General features: G+C 33.4%; 3 protein-coding genes across 8 annotated transcripts; 1 reads left to right on the forward strand and 2 right to left on the reverse strand.

The window, feature by feature from the left end:
* Positions 1-1,908: 1,908 nt before the first annotated feature.
* LOC107864788 (laccase-1) lies at positions 1,909-4,388 on the reverse strand. The gene is made up of 5 exons (XM_016711213.2): positions 4,284-4,388; positions 4,033-4,184; positions 3,633-3,877; positions 3,412-3,540; positions 1,909-3,157 (listed from the first exon to the last, which is right to left on the reverse strand). The coding sequence occupies exons 1-5, from the start codon at positions 4,386-4,388 to the stop codon at positions 2,055-2,057; spliced, it is 1,734 nt and encodes a 577-aa protein (XP_016566699.1). The 3' UTR covers positions 1,909-2,054.
* A 2,312-nt stretch (positions 4,389-6,700) lies between these two features.
* LOC107862207 (pentatricopeptide repeat-containing protein At4g02750) lies at positions 6,701-12,782 on the forward strand. 2 transcript variants are annotated; one of them, XM_016707698.2, is made up of 4 exons: positions 6,701-8,369; positions 8,688-10,340; positions 10,492-11,056; positions 12,434-12,782. In XM_016707698.2, exons 1-2 carry the CDS (start codon positions 6,870-6,872, stop codon positions 9,492-9,494), a joined length of 2,307 nt encoding a protein of 768 aa, XP_016563184.1. In that variant the 5' UTR covers positions 6,701-6,869; the 3' UTR covers positions 9,495-10,340; positions 10,492-11,056; positions 12,434-12,782. The 2 variants fall into 2 exon arrangements, with proteins under 2 accessions (XP_016563184.1, XP_016563183.1); XM_016707697.2 differs by having other exon boundaries at positions 10,486-11,056; positions 12,434-12,565.
* LOC107864791 (double-stranded RNA-binding protein 4) lies at positions 11,223-20,293 on the reverse strand. Of its 5 annotated transcripts, none has more exons than XM_047410026.1 (6): positions 20,186-20,293; positions 12,215-12,477; positions 11,916-12,126; positions 11,713-11,826; positions 11,599-11,630; positions 11,223-11,484 (listed from the first exon to the last, which is right to left on the reverse strand). In XM_047410026.1, the coding sequence occupies exons 2-6, from the start codon at positions 12,458-12,460 to the stop codon at positions 11,368-11,370; spliced, it is 720 nt and encodes a 239-aa protein (XP_047265982.1). In that variant the 5' UTR covers positions 12,461-12,477; positions 20,186-20,293; the 3' UTR covers positions 11,223-11,367. The 5 variants fall into 5 exon arrangements, with proteins under 5 accessions (XP_047265982.1, XP_047265979.1, XP_047265980.1 ...); XM_047410023.1 differs by lacking the exon at positions 20,186-20,293 and adding an exon at positions 15,680-15,816; XM_047410024.1 differs by lacking the exon at positions 20,186-20,293 and adding an exon at positions 14,923-15,055.
* Positions 20,294-21,761: the final 1,468 nt, after the last annotated feature.

Here is a 21,761-nt window from a genome sequence, read left to right on the forward strand (position 1 = left end):
AAGGTAAAGTTCTTCTTCTAGAAAACAAGAAAATCAATTTAAGCTAAATACTTGAAATTTTATCTCTTTATTATTTAATAGATATTGTGGGAAGTATTAGTTGCAGATCTTTCATGAACATTGCTTATTCTTGGAATAAAATCAAAACAGAAAAGAAAAAAAAAATGCATAGCCTCCTCTCCGTCAGTGGCAACCTTTCTTGTTCTTCTTCTTTTTTTCATTTTATACTTTTTTCTTCTCCATTTTTCTCATCACAGTCATTTTACTTCGTTAGATCTATTTTTCTCACTAATTGAGTGCTTATTCTTCACTATTTAGTGGTGAAGTTGGTGATTGATGAAAAAATGAGTAGTGGGTATGTTTTTATTTTTGATGATTGAAAATGATAATGTTGTGATTTTGATGGTGAATGCAAAAATTTATGGTGATTGTTGTTGTGAATTTTGATAATAACAATGGTGATGGCATAATTTTTGTGGTGGATCTTGTGAAGACAATTAATATGCGACTTTTGATCTCGATTTTTTGTGGGTCATCTTAAATTTCTCTTGTAAAGATTTGAACTTTTTTAGCATTATTATAGTGAAAATGGGAGTTGTTAAGTAAATTTGTATGTTTTTGATAGTGATGAAACAAAAATAAATAATTTATTAACAAAAGGAGAAAAATAAATATCAACAAGTTGTCTCCCATGAAAGATCTACAATTATGGTAAAAATAAAAATCTAGTAAAAACGTTGTTGCAGGTTTTAATGCTAAGAATATTTGGGTGTAACTTTGAATTTGATGATGTATAGTGAGGAAGAAACAACAATAATGACATGGAATTTATTTATTGTAATTTTCACATAATATCTGACGTGGTAGTGATATATTGATGATTTGTGGCGAGTGCAGAACACCTCTCAGCATGAGACTGATTGTATGTGCGTTAGGGTGTAAAAAAATTCACTTTTAAATAATTTTGATGTGTATCAGATCATTTCAATAGTTTAAGTATATCTTCGATTTTTTTTTGGATGTAGTGTAAGATGAAAATAATGACTTTTCCATAATTATAAAAGAAGTTTTTTTCTGGACAATCAAGTTCCAACTAGATATGTGTGCGGTAATTATGATGGGAAGTTGACATAAAATGACACTGTTGAGAGTGAGACTTCAAATTGGGATGTTGTAAAGTCTAATGCTACCCCATGCTAGAGATGTTTGATGTCCTTTGTTCACCTTTAATAGGGGGCCCAAGTATGCTGTCCCCTCCAACTACAGTAACTATATGGGCTGTTTGTTGGGCTTCAATCCTATTGACAGAAAAGGAAATATCTGTGTGTTCTTTACTATCCTTGGGCCTTAGCACTCAATTGCTTCAAGTGGGCTATCTTCTTTATTCATATTCCATTTCTCTCTTATTTATCCCCTTAATTATGAGTTTCATAGCAACAATTTCATAATTACATAATATAATAAATTATATTTTATATTTTTACAAATTGTTGCTATTTGATAAAAGTGTGATTATTTTTTGTAATTTAATATTTAAATATATTACTTTATGTATTTTTTCCTATCATAAATATAATTTTTTAACATGACATGACATACAAGGGCGAAGGTAGAGTATAATTTACCGTAAAAAGGTGTCTATTCAAATTGCATTCTTTTAGTGTCTTTCCATTTTCTATTCACACATCTTAATAACCCAACAACCAGTTCAGTGAAACTCCTGGTCAAAGCCTTGTATTTATATTAAGAAATCTATTCAGTATTTATAAATTATAAAAGGATTAGAATCTCAAACCTATGAACTTCAAATTTTAGTTCGGCCTATGATGCCATGTCAAGAAGGAAAGAAGGAAGCTTTTTAAGTTATAATTGGATGATTTGCTGTCCCAAAAACAGAAGAAGTGAGATACTGAAATATATAACTTTTCCCATCATCAAGAACTCTGAATTTACAAAGGGTAGGTGAAGAGGACATAGAAGAAATACTAGTACTGGTCTAAAGGCTAAAGCAAAAATCTTGAAAAAGCTATTGCAACTAAAGCAGCAATTTAAACTCAACATGTGGGAAAATCATCAGGAGGAGGAAGCAAACACTGAGAAGGATGTTGACCACTTTGAACAATCAATCCCATAGCAAGACCCCATGAAGTATGTTCCTCTAAGTGGCAATGTATGAACCAAACTCCTGGATTATCTGCTGTTAATCTAATTGCAGCCCACCCTCCTACAGGAACAGCCACTGTGTTCCTTTCAGGTGGATCGATGAGATTATAATATTTCGTATCGCGATCCACATCATAATTTCCAAATCCCCTCCCCACAATAAAAAAATTGTGACCGTGTACATGAATTGGATGATTTTCTGGATTTAAAAAGTTCGTGTCTTGTAGCACGATCTCTAGTTTCGTGCCATGTGGCACGACCAAGATCCTAGTACTAAATTCAGTGTTCAGATTTTCGGATAATGGATCCACCCCAGTGTAGTTAAAAGGATGAGGAGGCCGTCCAGGGAAATTGGAGAACATGGTATTGGATAAGTTCCTGTAGTGACTTTCCAAGATTGAAATCGAAGGCCTGATAAATGATTGATTGTTCATTGATGCATAGAATTTCTTGTTTTTAAAGCCTTTGCATGTTTGGTTAACAGGACAATCTTGAAGATTAAGACTAATTGTAGTAATTACTCTCTTGTCTATTTCTTTAGGTACATTACAAGGGTACTCAGGTGATCCCAAGCTTCTAAGTTTTTCGGCGAATTTGGTGGCAAATGGGGTATCTTCTATTTGGGGTAAATTGGAAGGTAAAGTGAACGATTTAGCAGGGGTTTTGGTTATTTTTGCATTTGGGATTTTGTACTTAAGGAAGCCAACTGTGGTCGAATTGTCAAATGGGAAGACTGATGTAAGATAAGGCCTGGCCGCCATGACAAACATTCCTGTCGAATCAGGGACTTGATTTGCAGTGATTAATACATTGGTTGTCTGTCCAGGGGTGACCATTATGGCTTTTGTGGTAAAGGGTTTTGTGTAAACAGCATCAATTTCGACTACTGTTAATGTATGATTTGCCACGGCAAAGAAGAGTTCATCGTTTAGTGCTGCATTGATGATCCTAAGCAAGTATGTTTTGCCTTGCTCAATTGTCTGAATGAATGTATCTGCAGCACCAAAGGAAGAGAGAATATTGATCATGTTAAGCGAGTTGGATTATAACCCGTTTTGTGACCATGACAACCGAATTCATGTTGATCCAAGCAATCTTAACTATGACTCTATTAGCATGTTATATCATGAATCATTTATTGATCAATTTGATACATGTTAACCTGTCTAAATTTGACTTAATCCGCTCATTTATCACCTCTAGACACCACAATTTTGAGTTAGGTTCGGGTCCAATCAATATTCTTACCTTTATTAGAACAAGGGTACGAGGGCCCTGGCAAGCCATTGATGGTATAAGCATCAGAAGAATTAGGACCACTTCCATATAATTTCATGTCATTTTCTATATCTTCAATTTCTCCATTCCACCACTCACCTATTAATCAACATATTAAGCAAAGTCAATATCATGTAACAAATGATTTTACATTCATCTCAGAGTTTCTATCAATAATTAATTACTAGTACCAAAGATTATGGGGATTTCAGCTTCAACAGGGGCTGAAAATGGATAAGGCCGCATTCGAGGGTAGATGATAAAAGCACCATGGACGGTGGCGCGTTGCCAGGAGAGATGAGCATGCCACCATAAAGTTCCCCTTTGGTTAATAATGGTGAATTTGTAAGTGTAGGTTCCTCCTGGAACTATTGGACATTGAGTTATATATGCTGGTCCATCTGCCCAACCACTTCTTAGCTGACGTACCCCGTGCCTATACCAGGTCCAATTGCATAACCAAAATTAATATCTGGATATAATTAGTTTTATCTAACTACTTATTATACGGATAGACTTCCTTTATTCCATTTTTATGCGACATGCGTTATGATCAGAAACTGAAAAACACACAAGTTTGTGAATAATTACCAGTGGATAGTAGTGTTCCAGGGGCTCTTGTTGGTAACCTTGACCTCCACATTATCACCTTCATGAACGAAAATTGTAGGTCCTGGATACTTGCCATTGACTGTTAGCAGTTTTTTTGTACGACACAAACGCGTAACGTTCTTCCTTTCTATCTGAAAAAAATTAATTAAATCAAAACAAAAATCACTTGTTAGACACTTGCACCTTTAGCTAATTACACTTGAATTAACTAGAGAATTTCAATTACTTACATTGTATGAGAAGCGCCTAATAATTTTGGAAGATGAAGATGGCTTAATCAAGAAAATTGATAGTGTCAGTAGTCCAATTAATAGCAACTGGCAGCAATTACCCATTTGGTTAATTAATTAATTCAATTTTACCCTTCTTGATTCCTCCCCAACTAATGCTATAAGCCACTAAGCCAGCACACTAATTAGAGAGTATTTATAGATCAAATATAATCATCATAATTATTTCTTTTATTATTTGATTTGATCAGTAAGAAAAGGACCTAGAAGCAAAGCTAATTTGTTTGCAGTTTTGTCTGCTATCGATATTACTTACTGTTTATGGCATATGCTTTACAATTATAGAACAGCAAGTACTACTAACTAATGTCACTTGCCATCGTATGAGCACGTTCAATTTTATTTCATAAATATATACTAGCAAGTATATGACAGAGACATCGAACACGTAGAAAGGGACGGGTTAAATTTGATAAGTTCACCAATTGGTTGGTTATTCAGACTGAGTACGTAGTTTAGCAAGGGGGATTTTTGTAGAATCCTAAACAAAAAACAAAGAACAGACTGCACTTAAAAAAAAATATTACAGGATCTTGTTACTTGAATGCCGTATGTTTTTATTTTAATGGCAGCAAATTCGATTTTTGATGTTTCCTTTTGCCACTATATACGCAAACCTAATCAAATATGCAGCATAGTATAAGCTGGTGTTCCCGAGTTTTATGCGATGTAAATCTGAATTAGTTTAGTTCATGAACTTCAAATACTAAATACTAACAAAAATTGAATTAGGTGAGGTCTGTGGTGTAGCAATATTATGCTAAGGGGTGTCAATTGATCACATTCCTCTATTAAAAAATTGTACTATTATTTAGCTAGGTTGAAATTAGATTTATGTATAAATATTGTTGACTTTCGTTATTTAGTTTAATTTTTTCTCTCTGTGTCTATTTTTAACATTTTGATACCCTTCAATAAAATTTCCGACTCCACCAGGACCAGTTGAGGTACATTTTGATACCCTTCAATAAAATTCCGACTCCGTCACGTGAGGTGTGGCCGATAGCGTGCTGGGAATTTTAGTTTTTCTGTGTTTCTAAGCTAGGAAAAGATACTCATACAATGAGCCCCACCAGTAAACTCAAATTAAACAATTACTGTTATCTTAACAAAATTAAATAATATGATTTTCTAATATTTTCACCTTCATAGTAAACCAAGCCTAACAATCTAAATAGTTAGATCCGCTTAACTCAAAAGAGGACTAAATCCACTTTGTCGTTTTATTTGGCTGTATTTTTCAGTTTATGGGAGTAAGATCGACGTGTACATACTTCTACATTTCTACTTTTATAGATTATTCAAAAATCAAAACATCTTAACTACTTGATATGAGGGAAAAGAACATGGGGTGATCATTTTTTAAAAAAATGGACACAATTTGAAAAGGTAGATAAATGTAGTCGGTCGGTTAAATTTAATTCCCTTTTTTATCCTTTTGGCCCAATTGGGCACATGCAGTCTCTATACTCTATTGATACACTTTTATTCCATATTGATACACTTTTATACTATATTGATACACTTTTTATAAAGGAGAAAGAAAATTTTATGCAAGTACGTGCAGTCCCTATATCCAATTGATACTCTTTTATACCGCATTAATACACTTTTATACTACGTTGATACACTTGCAGTGTCCATATACTCAATTGATACTCTCTTATACTCGATTGATACATTTTTAGAATGCATGTAGAAACTATATAGAGTCGTATAAAATATATATCTAAATAATAATTGTAGTTAAAAATTGTATAGAATGTGTATATCTATTTTCTTTTTTATGTTTGACTTGTTTTATTTATAGTTCCTCTTTTGGACTTGCAATAATGTTGGGGATTGATTTTTGGATTTGGAAAATTGCAGTTGAACTATTGAAAAAAGTTGGAGTTAGGTTTTCCATTTTGTGTTTGAGTTGCATTATCCGCTCCTCAAAATTCTATGTATTTATTTTGATCAAATAAAGTTTCTTATAATAATTTTACATAGCATTTTTGATAGTCAATGTCATCATTTCATAAATATACATAATGCATGTTCCAACGTACAACAATTGTAGTTATATTAATTTCAAAAAAGGAATAACTTTTTTTTAAATAAAAAAAAGTTGGAAAAAAAATATATAAAAATAGTGAAAAAACACAAAAGAGCAGCGATTTTTTTATAATAGAATGAAACATCAAATTTAAAAAAATAAAACATAAAAAAAAACCGCAAAATTAAATAGATAAAATGAACTAGCTTTTAAAAAAAAAAAAAAATGAGAAAAAATGTGAAGTAACTAGCATGCAAAATAATCAATGGCTATAAAATGAAATTAGTTTAGTGGCTGATTAGAGGAAATTAAATTGTAATGGCTATTTAGTTGAAATTAGTTTTAGGAGCCATGATAGGAACTATCACTCATGACCCGTCAAGTGGTTTGATCTCGGGGGCCCATCAGCTGTTACCTCCCGCCAAATCAAATTGGTGTTTTGACAATTTGAATATAACGGTCTGAATGTTTACACCATTTCCAGAACAATGCCTTTCAGAAGATTGCACACCACTTGTTCACGTTTGATGGTTAACGAACCGGCGAGCAATTTCAAAGCAGAATTGCCACGCAGTAAGCATCCCAAATTGCCCGGAGGTAAACCACCGGCGAAGGCGTCAAAAGTCAGTAGCTCAGATATAGTGCAATGGAACAGGTCCGTCACTCAATACATGCGGGAAGGAGAATTAGATTCCGCTTTGAGGTTATTCAACTCCATGCCTGTCAAGTCATGTGTATCCTGGAACGCAATGATTTCTGGGTACTTGTTGAATGGCAAATTGGATCTCGCTCAGAAGGTGTTTGATGAAATGCCTCAAAGAGACTTGGTATCTTGGAACATTATGCTTAGTGGGTATATCAAGAATAAGAATTTTGGGGCAGCTAGGATTTTGTTTGATCAAATGCCTGTTAAAGATGTAGTGTCGTGGAACGCGATGCTTTCTGGGTATGCACAGAATGGGTATGTTGATGATGCTAGAAGGATCTTTCAGATGATTCCTGTGAAGAATGAGATCTCTTGGAATGGACTTCTCGCTATGTATGTTCAGAATGGGAGGATTGAGGAAGCGAGGAAATTGTTTGGGTCGAAAGATGATTGGCCGTTGGTTTCTTGGAATTGCTTGTTGGGTGGGTATTTGAAAAAGAGGATGTTGGCTGAGGCAAGAATTATTTTTGATAGAATGCCGGTGAAGGATCAGGTCTCGTGGAACACAATAATTTCTTGTTATGCCCAGAATGATGATTTGGAGGAAGCGAGGAAGTTATTCGATGAGTCCCCTATTAAAGATGTGTTTACATGGACTTCGGTGCTTTCTGGTTATGTACAGAATCGGATGGTAGATGAGGCCAGGAGGATCTTCAATGAGATGCCAGAGAAGAATGAGGTTTCATGGAATGCAATGATTGCAGGATATGTGCAGTCTAAAAGGATGGACTTGGCGAGGGAATTATTTGGGGCAATGCCTTGTAAAAACATCAGCTCTTGGAATACAATGATAACAGGTTATGCTCAAAATGGAGATATAACTCATGCTAGAAATTTGTTTGATCGTATGCCTAATCGTGATTGCATCTCTTGGGCAGCAATTATTGCTGGGTATGCTCAATGTGGCGATAGTGAGGAGGCATTGCGCATGTTTGTTCAAATGAAGAGAGATGGTGGGAGGATAAATAGGTCGGCATTTACTTGCGTTTTGAGTACATCTGCTGATGTTGCTGCATTCGAGTTTGGAAAGCAAATACATGGAAGACTTATCAAGGCTGGATATCATACCGGGTGCTATGTTGGAAATGCACTCCTATCAATGTACTGTAAGTGTGGAAGTATTGACGAGGCATATGACGTGTTCGAGGAAATAGCGGAAAAGGATGCTGTCTCTTGGAACACAATGATCATCGGTTATGCAAGGCATGGTTTTGGCAAACAAGCTCTTAGACAATTCGAATCAATGAAAGAAGCGGGTATCAGACCTGACGATGTTACCATGGTAAATGTAGATACATTTTTAATTATTCAAGGTTGTTGTAAAACTGCTTTTGCTTTAATGGATCCATTCAAAACTACTTTATCTCTAATTGCTAATGCAATTGTATGTAAAGATTGCTCCCATACATTGTGTCTTTCCTCTGTGCTTTCCATTATTTCTTGTTGAGCAGCCATGGAGTTATACACTACAGAGACCAACCATCATTTGATATAGGGTTTTGACTTAGTCTGTGTATTCTCAGTACTTCCCTCTTATGTGCGTTCATCTTTTATAAATATACAGTTATTTAGGTTTCATTTTTCATTTGCTTTTCTATAGGTTGGTGTATTATCTGCTTGTGGCCATACTGGCTTGGTTGACAAGGGCATGGAACACTTTTACTCGATGGGTCGAGATTATGGAATAGCTACAAATCCCAGGCACTATACTTGCATGATTGACCTTCTGGGTCGAGCTGGGCGACTGGAGGATGCTCAAAATCTAATGAAGGAGATGCCTTGTGAGCCAGATGCTGCAACTTGGGGTGCTCTCCTAGGGGCAAGTAGGATTCACGGAAACACTGAATTAGGAGAAAAGGCTGCTGAAATGATTTTCAGATTAGAGCCTTGGAATGCAGGGATGTATGTCCTTCTCTCAAATTTATATGCCTCTTCTGGCAGATGGCGTGATGTTAGCAAGATGAGATTAAAAATGAGGGATACAGGTGTAAGGAAAATGCCTGGTTACAGCTGGGTTGAGGTGCAAAATCAGATACATCTTTTTTCAGTTGGGGATACCATGCATCCAGACAGCAAGAGGATATATGCTTTCTTGGAAGAGTTAGAATTACTTATGAAGCTGGAGGGTTATGTCTCTGCCACGAAATTGGTCCTGCATGATGTGGATGAAGAGGAGAAATCGCACATGCTCAAGTATCATAGTGAAAAATTAGCCGTTGCCTTTGCAATTCTAAATGTACCATCTGGGAGACCAATTCGGGTGATGAAAAATTTAAGGGTTTGTGGAGATTGTCATACTGCAATCAAACTCATATCAAAGATTGTGGGTAGATTGATTATTGTTCGGGACAGTAACCGTTTTCATCACTTCAGTGAAGGTGTTTGTACCTGTGGAGACTATTGGTAGTACTAGAGTGTGAAAGTTACCAATTAGATCTCAGCCGCTGTAATATTTAGCTATTGTGCTGGCCATCTCCATAGCTGTTGAGGATTTCCTCTAGTTATTGTATACAGGGAAGAAAAGCAGAAACACTTGCTTTTAGTTCTTCCTCTATCCAGGATAGATGAAAAACTTTTATCAGAAGCATCAGCACAGAAGAGGGATAAGTGGATAACCCCTTTCTCGGTGTTTGGTGAATTCGGTGCGTATAATCTGTGATCTCCTCGTAGACGTTGTTAAAAAAGGAGATATGCTGAGATATAGCCCATAATCCTTGCACTTAAAGCACCATAGAACAAAGTAGGAGTAATACTTTACTTAAGTTTATCAGATCTGATAGTCGTTAGTCAGAATAGAGTCGGCTTAATTTGTGCGAGGGGTTTAGCAGTTGTGCCTCTAAAGTAAGTCAATATCACTTCAGGAGTACTTTGGTCCTCTATTCTCTTCGAGAGTTTCTCGACTGGCTCAGTCTACCTGTCTGGCCCAAATGCATGACAGTGACTGTTTGTTGGGTATTATAAACCATAAATCTGCTCTACACTAAGCTCACTGACTGATTTCCTGCTTCCTTGAGCCCCACTAGTTAAGCGGTAATGATGGTGAAACTCTCCTCAAAATTTGCTTACTACCAGAACTTATGACATCTAAGATTATCTTGGCCCTAAGTTAACCTCATCTGCAGACTGCAGCCACAAGAAAAGTAATATACATCTTTTCTAGATATGGCGATGAGCACATGTATTGAATGACCAGATAATCACCAAAATCAGTTGTAGTTGGTACTGGTGACCTTCTGAGTTCTGAGAGCAAATGGTAAGAAAATTTCTTTCATCCTTGATTCCTCTTCGTATGATCTATAGTTCGTGTGAGATTCACTTAAGATGTTTATAGTAACTCTGTTCAAAGCAGTGATATCACAGTTCTGTAGTTTTTGAGTTTCTAAACTAGTTACACTCAGTTTCAGGAAGAAAGGAGTTACAATTCCACAGGCTGAACAGAATGGTTGAAAAAGACACATTGCCTGAAGGTAGAAAATACTTTGATCAGTTAAGTGGATCCAATGGGAAGTTTTTGGGTATGGATGTGAACGGCTATCTGCTCCAGACACTTTTGTCATTCCACTCAGAGGAGTGATAATTTATCCTGACATAGTAAGGTGGGATAGTAAGCAAGTGATGCAGGGGTAGACCAACTCTACAATATAACAAGAGACAATCAAGATGTATTTATCTAGTTCTGGGATCTCCGCTCAGCATTCAATTACTAGGCACTATCTCAACATTTGTATAAGTTCAACACAACACTTCTTCGTGTATATTTTCACTCAAGCCATGAAAGGTACAATCCAAGAAGATCGTTAACACACTGGAGAGAGAGGGATACCATATAGCATTAATACCAGACCGAGGCAGTGAGCATAAAGAACTCCCTACAGCCTTCAGTGGAATTTCTCGAGCATTTGGAGGCCAGAGGCTTAATATACTAAACTGTTGATGCACCATACAGTTGGACACAGGCAGGTTATACAGGTAAATCTACATAAATTTGGAATAGCATAAATATAGGTATTTTAGAAACCTGTTGCTATCCTCTTTCCTTGGAATCTATTTTCATGATATTCTTTTTCTTTGTAATCCTTGTTTTACCAGTGAATGTGTTCTATTCTAATTCAATCAAAAAGTATTAAGCAGAAAATTAAGATGGAGAGTAGCAGCAAATGAAATTACTGTATCATCAAAGTTATACAGAGATGCTCGAATATTTGCAAAATAGAGTTCATGAGTCAATAGTCACCAAATGTACTCTACCTAGATCATAAGACGGACATAAAGTACAAATATCAGTTTCCGAATTTTCTCCTTTTGTTCCTTTCCCAGTTGTTAGTTCCAGTTTTACGCTTTGGTCCACCTCCTGAATTACCACCTATGCCTTCAGTGTTGAAGCAAACAACTGCTCTCTGTAAATGAAGAAATATTTTATAAATGAGCACTCCTCAGCTGAACATTTTTCTTCATCTATAAGGCTAGATCAAACTGTATATATATTGCAAACAGCAAGGTGAGTGTTTTACCTCAATGCTTGCTTTTTGGCCTTGTAAATTGCCTATTCGATACAACATGAGATGTAACTCAACAAGTATAATTTTCAAAAACAAAAAAGTCAATTATAGTCAGTATTTTCTCACCGGAGCATTCAGGTGGCATTTTCTGACCAGTGCCAGTATCCTTTTTGGTTTGTATACCAAGATTACACTTGCTTTTGGACATGATGATCTGGGAAAGAGTTCCTGCATCAGTTTCTTGAAAAATTTTAAGGGGTTAGACAGGGTTCGTTTGCACATGATATATCTTTAAGCATTGAGAGAGAGAAAACAGTAAATGAACATACCTAAGAGTGATTCAATTGCGGCTCGAGCAGCTGCTTGCTTTGCCATTTTCTTGCTCCCACTTAACTCACCTTTGTAAGTTTTGCCTCCCAAAGTCAAGTGGCAAATATAAACGGTGCTTGGCCCTTCTGAATATCTAGCGTTATATATTGGCCTATCCAGATTCTTCTTGACAGCATATTCATAGATAATGGATTTGCACAACATGGGTTCCTTCAACACACAAAAAACAAAAGTTCAAATAAGTTTTTCGGACAAAAGATATTTAGCTGTTTCAGAAAGAAGGACAAGTGAAGAGCACCCTGTAAATAAGTGAAAAATCATTAGCATCAACATTGTTGTGAATGCTTTCATAAGCTAATTTTGCTGCTGCCTGCTCAGATTGTTTCTTTGTTGGATAGGTCGACTTGGATTCATATTCGGATCCATCAACCAAGACCTTTGTTCTGAACTTTGGGGCATGTGTGAAACCTTCATTAACTGTTATATAAGTTGGGAGCTGTTTGCCATTTTTTTGTAGGTACTCTTGAAGTTGATTCTTGTACATCACTTGTGCCGGGGGAACTGCAAAAGAAATTATACCATTAGTATTATGATTGAATACAAAAAGTGCAAGAAAATAATGGTGAATGAGAAGGGTCATACTGGGAGTAAATTTGGAGAACTCCATTTGCAGAAGATGCAATTCTTTTAGAAACTAAAAATGGAGTCTTGAAGTATTAGCCCCTTTATGGCTTTGTACAAACTACACACACTTACTTTGCATGGGAAATACGAAGGAGAATCATTTTGTACAATAACACTACCTTTTCTCTTTATTTCTAGAGGTGTACATTTGGGTAACAAAAGAGTTTTATTGTACAATTAATTGTCTTTTTAGTAAAATTACAAAATCCCACATTTTAAAGAGTTTAACCTATATAAATATCATTTGAATAATCAGATAATAAAAAATCCTGCTCAGCTTCTCTTTTCGTTGGTATTCGACTCCATCAACAAATACTGTTGTTCTAAAATCTAAACTCAGGCTTATGTGGAGAACCTTCATTGGAAGTTGTTTACCAAGTTTTTGTGTGTACTCTTGTAACTCATTCTTAAACATCACTCGTATCGAAGGAACTGAAAAGAAATTAAGTATATCATTGGTAAACAATGGACTGAATACAAAACCAAAAATAGAGGTGATCTTGAAAGATATTAGCTAACTTTAATAATGCTATGTTGACCATCTTCAAAGTGTCAATAAAACCATACATTCATTTAAAACTTATGAAGAGACTCTAATTCTTCATTACCAAACCACAACGTTCTATTATACGCCACCTTACTTTACATTCCTACAAGGGGCTACAACTCATTATCAGTTACTCCAAGATTTTCCCTTCATTTAATTTATGAAACTGGGGCAAAAGTTTTACTTTGGTATATGATGAGTATTAAAATTCTAAACTTGTAATTTTAGTCATAAGAAATGAATAGGTGGTGGCATGTGAAGCAGATACAGAAAGCATGCTAATCATATACTAATAGAATGCATAAATTTATAAAACAACGAGCATTCACGTAACATGATATTCAAATGAAGAAAAGTCCCAAGTCATATTCACAAACAAGTTGTAACACATGTTCCCACGAGGAACTGAGACATCTTGCCTTCTTACAAATTTATCTTTTAGATATCTTAATAAACATGGTGATATTTTATTGTGAAAGACACAAGATCCCACGTTTTGCTTGTAATAAATTTTTTATTTGAACATGACAAGAATTGTTTGGGGCGGGGGGGTCTTGTTCTGTTTTCAAAAGTAAAGATGATGACAAGAAAAAATTATTAGTAACAAATATGCTATTCCTCGTCTCGTTTTACTTAGCTCAGACTTGGATATTTTAAAAAACATATATTTATTAAAACTCTATTTTATTAAATTAATATTATTAATTTATTAAGAAATTTAATTTTAATTATTAATATTTTAAATAGGCATTTGATTATAAAATATTATTTCCTCCATTTCAAAATAGTTGGCAATTATTTTTTTGGGCCCTAAATACTACTCCCTCCGTCACTTCAAAGACTGCATCGAAACCTGAAAGAAAATTTTATAAGTGCCCTAAATTAAAGGTATGTTTCACACACCAGTGTTAAGTCGTACATTTATTAATTAAATTTTAGAAATTATACAAATTAACATCGAAGTGAAACAACAAGCAATTTCACCAATCATGAATTAATTTCAAACATGTTTTAAACCTAATTTGTGAAATTAGAAAGGAAAGCAAAATATTTAGGCGATGGAGCACCAACGACGGAATTAAAAACAACAAACCCTTAAAATGGAACCAAAAAATGATTCTTAAGAAACTTCGATGTTTCAAAAACCACACCCAGCCTAGTACGATTTTTTAGAATAAGAAAACGAATTTTAAAAAAAGAAAAGAAAAGGAGAAAATGAAAGGGAGAAGAAGCATACATGAATCTCTAGTCACTCCGCAATGAATTAACATCACGTTTTGAAGAAATTTCATTAGGATTTTTCTTAGAAATTAAATAAATTAACATCGATTCATGAAACATACCTTTGGTTTAGGACACTTATAAAATTTTCTTTCCGGGTTTGATGTAGTCTTTGAAATAAAACAACGAGCAATTTCATCAATCGCAACTAATTTCGGACGTGTTTTAAACCTAATTTGTGAAATTAGAAAGGAAAGCAAAATATCTAGACGAGGGAGCACAAACCACATAATCAAAAACAACAAACCCCTAAAATAGGACCCAAAAAATGATTCTTTAGAAACTTTGATGTTCCAAAAATCTCACCCAGTCTAGTACGATTTTTTAGAATAAGAAAACGAATTTTCATAAAAAGAAAAGGAGTAAATGAAAGGGAGAAGAAACATACATGAATCTCTAGTCACTCTACGATGAATTAACACCACATTTTGAAGAAACTTCGTTAGGGTTTTTCTTAGAAATTATACAAATTAACACCGGCTCATGAAACATACCTTTGGTTTAGAACACTTATAAAATTTTCTTTCCGGGTTCGATGCAGTCTTTGAAATGAAACAACTAGCAATTTCACCAATCGCAAGTAATTTCGGATATGTTTTAAACCTAATTTGTGAAATTGGAAAGGAAAGTAAAATATTTAAGCGGTGGGGCACAAATCACAGAATCAAAAACAACAAAACCCTAAAATGGGACCCAAAAAATAGTTCTTTAGAAACTTTGATGTTTCAAAAGTCGCAACTAGTCTAGTACGATTTTTTAGAATAAGAAAACAAATTTTTCAAAAAATAAATGAAAGGGAGAAGAAACATACATGAATCTCTTGTCACTTCGCGATGAATTAAAACCACGTTTTGAAGAAACTTCATTAGGATTTTTCTTAGAAATTATATGAATTAACACCGGCTCATGAAACATACGTTTGGTTTAGGACACTTATAAATTTTCTTTCCGGGTTCAATGCAGTCTTTGAAATGAAACGACAAGCAATTTCACCAATCGCAACTAATTTCGGACATGTTTTAAACCTAATTTGTGAGATTAAAAAGAAAAGCAAAATATTTAGGTGATGGAGCACAAACCACATAATCAAAAACAACAAACCCCTAAAATGAGACTCAAAAAATGATTCTTTAGAAACTTCGATGTTCTGATGAACTCACAAATCTCACCCAGTCTTGTACGATTTTTTAGAATAAGAAAACGAATTTTCTGAAAAAGAAAATGAGTACATGAGAGGGAGAAGAAACATACATGAATCTCTAGTCACTCTACAATGAATTAAAATCACGATTTGAAGAAATTTCATTAGGATTTTTCTTAGACAAAAACGAAGTGAGGGAGTGAGAGAGATGCGTGAGTGTTAGTAGATTTTCGTGAATATCCCATAGGATCAGATCGGGTGTGGGGTCTAATTTTGGAAATATAATAATTTAGGATAAATAAAATTTTTAAAAATACGTCAGCTATTAGGACTTGGACACATGTTCCGCCGTTAAGGTCAGTCTGGTCAGGGGTATATACGTCCCTAAACATTAACGGCAAGGGTTTGACTGCACTCAAAGTATAATGAGAGACATATATATACTGGTTATCATAATTTAGAGGTATATTTATATCTTTTCCGTTAAAATTTAGTTTGTTTCTCATCTTTCCTTAAAGGGAGTCGATAATATTGAGAAAAAAAAATCCATGAATTACTGAATTTAACATGATTTGACTAATTCTTTTTAACCTTTCTTGGCTTGGGTACTCAAACTAAGATTATTCATAGGTACACATATAGGGACCGTTTGGTAGAATGTATAAGATAATACTGAATAGGGTCCATTATTAAAGTTGGGATTGGTAGTGTTGAGATTATTAATACTAGACTAATGTTATGCAATGTTTGATTTGAGGTATTGAAAACAATATGTATTGTTATATTTTAAAAAAAAAATATTATTTGTTTATAAAAATACTCTCGACATATTATAACTCTGTGTATTTTCTTTGGTAAACTTTATCATTTTTTTAAAATAAAAAAATCATTAATATTACTAATAACTTTGAATTTTTTTAATATTTAATCATTCACTTGGAAGAGATTTTTTTTTTTTTTTTGCTATCTTTTCTTTATTTATTTATCATTTATTTGTTGTTTCCACTTCGTGGTGTTCTTAAATTAGAGGGAGGTACGTGTAACTTTTGAATGAGACAATTGAATTATTATTAACATAAAATTGTATTCTGTAGGTGTTAAAGTTAAGTAGAAAAACTATTTTTATTTGTGAATATCCTATTTACAAAATTAAAGCTTTTACTCAATCATGCAATTTGTTTTTGAATTTTGATCAATAAGTATTTTTTAGCTTAGTGGAGTAATTTTCTTAATGACTAAAATTATTTGGAGAGATATTATTATCTTGATAAATTGAAAAAAAGTAACTCACACTAAATAAATTGAAAAAAGATTTAGAAAAAAATATTAAAAAATTTGAGGATTTTTTTGTCTTTACTCATATTTATCCATGAATTACTAATCCCGTCAAATTAGGTGTATTAGTTATATACCCTATAATACCATGTAGGGTGTATAACTAATCCATGTATTAATTATACATTTCTCCAAATTAAATTTACTATCAAACAATGTATTATATAATATCACACTTTAATACATGGATTATCAAAATAACACATCCTACCAAACGGCTTCTTAAACTATAGTAATATTTAATACAAAGGATAAAACAGAGAGAAATAAGTACATCACTCATTAGCTTTTTAAATTGGACAAGTATTGTTGAATATTATGAATAAGTAAAAATGGACAGGTGCAGTTGTATCCCAACAAGTTTTAATACACATGTCTGACCAACTTATGTTTAATACTACTAATTATAATTGTCGGGTTGTGAATACTAGGAATGTGTGTACTATCGCCGGTGTTTATACAGTGGCCAGCCCAAATATAACTTTCCCGTAACACGTTAACAACATATATATATATATATATATATATATATATATATATAGTATGTCCTGTTTAAAGAAAAAACAAAAGTTGTGTTGAAATTGAAATTTCAGTACCCAAAGTATATAAGTCTAATATTTGGATTGAAATTGATAAAAATGTGCATGCAAATTAAATTTTTGCCTAACTTTTAACTTCAACTCAGGTTTTTGAGAGATCTGACTCAAATTATAATCTGAACCGTTCTATTCGTGCCTTTATCAACTAGATAACTAGATACTTAAAGTTATTAAAATATGTTATTTTTAAAGAGATAATACCAATTACTTCTGAACTAATTAAAAGTGTAATTTTGACATTTTTAGTGTCTACGTGGTGCCTACGTGACACAACATACTGAAGTGTCCACGTAGACACATGTGTATGCCACGTAGACACTAAGGGTGTCAAAATTACACTTTTAATTAGTTCAGGGGGTAATAGGACCCCCCTTTAAGTTGAGGTGTGTCATAACCTTTTTGGGTATAATTCAGGGAGGTAATTGGGTATTTTCTCTATTTTAAAATTTGATCATATAAGCTTAGTCAATGGTCAAAGGGATTTAAAATAACGTGTTTAATAACCACTAGAGTTGGCATGGTGGTTCAGCGCCATGTCCCTTAAGCAAGAGGTCGGGGGTTTGATCCCCGCCTCTGGCGAATGGAACAAACTCTGTGGTCAGTTCCCTACCGTTTAGTACACTAACAGAGGAACGGAGGATTAGTCTTACAGCTGTCGGCTGTGAGGATACCTTGGGAAACCAAAAAAAAATAAATAACGTGTTTAATAATAACTTTAAGAAATCGTTTGGTAGAATGTATTACAAAAAATAATGCATGTATTAGTTTTGTGTATTATCATTACCTTATTTGGTATACTTTTTCAATTTATGTGTAACTAATGCATTAATTACACACTCTATTGTAAATTATGTTATGCATAACTAATACATGAAAAAATTATGGACTTTAATACATATATTAACAGGGGTAAAAACACAATAGCTCCTTAAAACTTTTTTCACACCAATTTCAATATATTTGTGGAGCGTATTTTTATAAATATTTTTTTAATTTAAAAATATGCAAGCAAGTTATTTTACCATACAAATCAAACACTGCATAAGAAATTAACTCGTCATAACTAATGCAAACATAACTAATACCTGCAACACTAATGCAAGCATTACCAATACATCATATTTTGTACTATTCTTATACACCCTATTAAACGACCCCTAAGTGTCTAGTTGACAAAGCCATGAGTACGGGGCTTCAAATTACAACTTGAGTCGAGTACAAGGGTCTCCGAGGTCATTTTATTCAGATTTTATCTCAACGTATATTTAGGATCCGTTTGATCGTAGATACGTTTTGAAAAAAAAATGACAAAAAGTGTTTGCTCATAGAATTTGTCATTATTTGACAAATAATTCTAATTTTCAAAAAAAAAAAAAGGTATTTGGGCCAAATTACATTATTTAGAAACTTTTAAAATTAAATATTATCCCAAACTTTCATATTTTATAAAAACATCCCACCATCTATCAAACCAAACTAATATTTATCTAAACCAACGTGACTAATAAACCTTGTTAAATATAAAATGGTATTATTGCCTAGAACTTGTTTAGAATAATGTAAATAGAAAATTTGAATGCTTCTCTATGAGTTAAAAAATTTTAATAGCTCGTACACTGATCTATAAAATTATTTATAAGTATGTTAAATTTTATAATTTATGAATTTAATTTTTATCATGAACATTTTCATTATAAAATGGTAATATAAAAGTATGAATATTTTTAATATTTAATATTATTTAGAACTTATGATATAAATTATATTTTTAAAAAAAATTAAATATTTTTTCTAAGTATCATGATTGAACACATAATAAAATTTTACTTAAATCTTCATTTAAAAATAACTTGTCAAAAATATTTGAGAGCGTATGACGTTTAAAAAAAAAGTTCTATTATAATTGAGTAAATACATAATTACCCCCTGATGATGTCCGAGTTTTTAAAAAAGACATCTAAACTTTACTTCCGACCTATTACCCTACGATTCTTACTAAAACTGTTGTAAATACACCATTTTGATCAAAATTTTAGCTATGCGTATAAACACGAACAGGAAACACGCGAATGGTTCAAAGTTGACTTAAATACTCAATCAAAAGCCGCCACACGTGTAATTATTTATCAAATATTTTAAAATTTTCTTCTTCTCCGCTTTAACAAACCCAATTCTCTTCTTCCTCTTCTCCTCTTCCTCCATTGATAGCTTAGTTTAAAGAAAAATTTCTCTCTCTTCTCAATTTTTTCTCAACAAAATCATTCTTAAAATATCTATTTCTTGATATTTGATTGTTGTGTCTATTTTAAATTCTAATTTTTACTTTTTATAGTTGTTGTATATCCTCTTAAGAAGCTATAAAGCTCCATTTTAATGGAGTTTTGATGTCATCATTAAACAATCAATAAATACGTAAATCAAAACAAACTTAGAAAGCACTGCAAAATTAACATAAACACGAAACTGAAACCATTGAAATGAAATCCAAAGAGCAAAAAGAATGGAGAAATCAGCAACTGGACGAGGGTTGGGTGGGGTGGGGGTGGAGGGGAGCTGCTGTACGCGGGGGTGTGGGGGGGTTACTGGAGGGGGTGGGGTGTGGCGATAAATTAAATAAAAAGGAAAAATTTATTAAAAAATAAATAAAATATGAAATTAAATATATTTAACACGTGGCAGTACCTGATTAGTGCGTGTATTCACTCACTTTGTTGTGACTGAAATTCTGTAAAAAATAATGTATTTACAATGCTTTAAGTAAGAATCGTGGGGTAACAGATCGAAAGTAAAGTTTAGGTATCTTTTTGAAAAACTAAGACAACATCTGGGCTAATTATGTATTACTCATTATAATTAGTTGTTTGCCGAGAATAATAGTGCAAGTGTCAAACTTGTGGGACCTACAATTTTCCATTATGCTCATCCTATTATCTGTATCCACGTAACCTTCAATTATGGGTCCAGGTGAAAAATTTGTATTTAATCAATAATCTATAATCTTCTATAATATATTAAAAATGTTAAATACCTTAAAAATATTATTTGAATTTTTTGTCTCTATTAAAAAAATTTATTTAGCCAAAATCATCTTTTCATAATTTTTTCTAATATTCAAGAGTTAAAAATTGATTAAATATTTTTATGATAAAATCACTCCTTATTAGAAGTCATCAAAATTATTTATAACTAATTTCTTTTTCATTAGTTTAAGAATTATAGATCAACTAAATTTAATTTTAAGAAGATTTGAAAAATTTAGAAATAAATATAAAAGCGTTAGCAACAACAACAAATCCAGTGTATTCCCACATAGTGAGGTCTGGGAGGGTAAGATGTACGCAGTCCATACCTCTACCTCTAAAAAAGTAAAAAGGTTGTTTCCGATAGACCCCCGGCTCGAGACACGGAATACTAAACAAATTCATAGTAAAGCATGGAACAAGATGACATAACATAAATACGACACCCACAAGTAATAGAAAACAGAGAAAAGTAAACAGATTCGTAATAAAACATGAAACAAGGTATCATAACAAGAATAATACCCCCACCAAGTAATTCCCTACACTAGCGATCCAAACTGACCCTAGCCTTCTGCCCTAATTCGGGTCCTCCAGATCTTCCTATCTAGGGTATGTCCTCAGTGAGCTGTAACTGCTCCGTGTCCCGCCTAATCACCTCTCCCCAGTGCTTCTTCGACCTACCCCGCCTAAAACCATCCAAAGCTAGCCTTTCACACCTACGAACCGGGGCATCCATGCCCCTCCTCATCACGTGTCCGAACCATCTCAATCGAACTTCTCGCATCTTATTCTCCACTGGAGTCACACCAACCTTCTCCCTGATAGTCTCATTCCGAACTCTATCCCCCCTAGTCAGCCCACACATCCAACGCAACATCCGTATTTCCGCCAGCTTCATTTTTTGAATGTGGGAGTTCTTAAAAATATAAGTGCGTTAGAATAAGAAAAAAATAAGAAGTACCGAATTTTTTAAAGTTTTAAGTACGTAATAAAATGTAATCAATGATTTTGTAAAGATTTAACTTTAAAAATAAGGAGAGATTTTAAATATAGAAAAAAATAATTGTACTGTAAATATGGTTTAAATTGATGTGTCTCTCTTAGCCTGATAGTAAGGAAAAGAGGTACCACATGACAAGTGTAAAAGTGATGATTCATCAAGCACTTGAAACTTTTAGTGGTTAAATATATACGTGCTTACATTAAAATAAATATAAATATATATATACATACAT

The sequence above is a fragment of the Capsicum annuum genome, chromosome 3 (assembly GCF_002878395.1).
Source record: "Capsicum annuum cultivar UCD-10X-F1 chromosome 3, UCD10Xv1.1, whole genome shotgun sequence".
In the NCBI taxonomy this organism is placed as follows: Eukaryota; Viridiplantae; Streptophyta; class Magnoliopsida; order Solanales; family Solanaceae; genus Capsicum; species Capsicum annuum.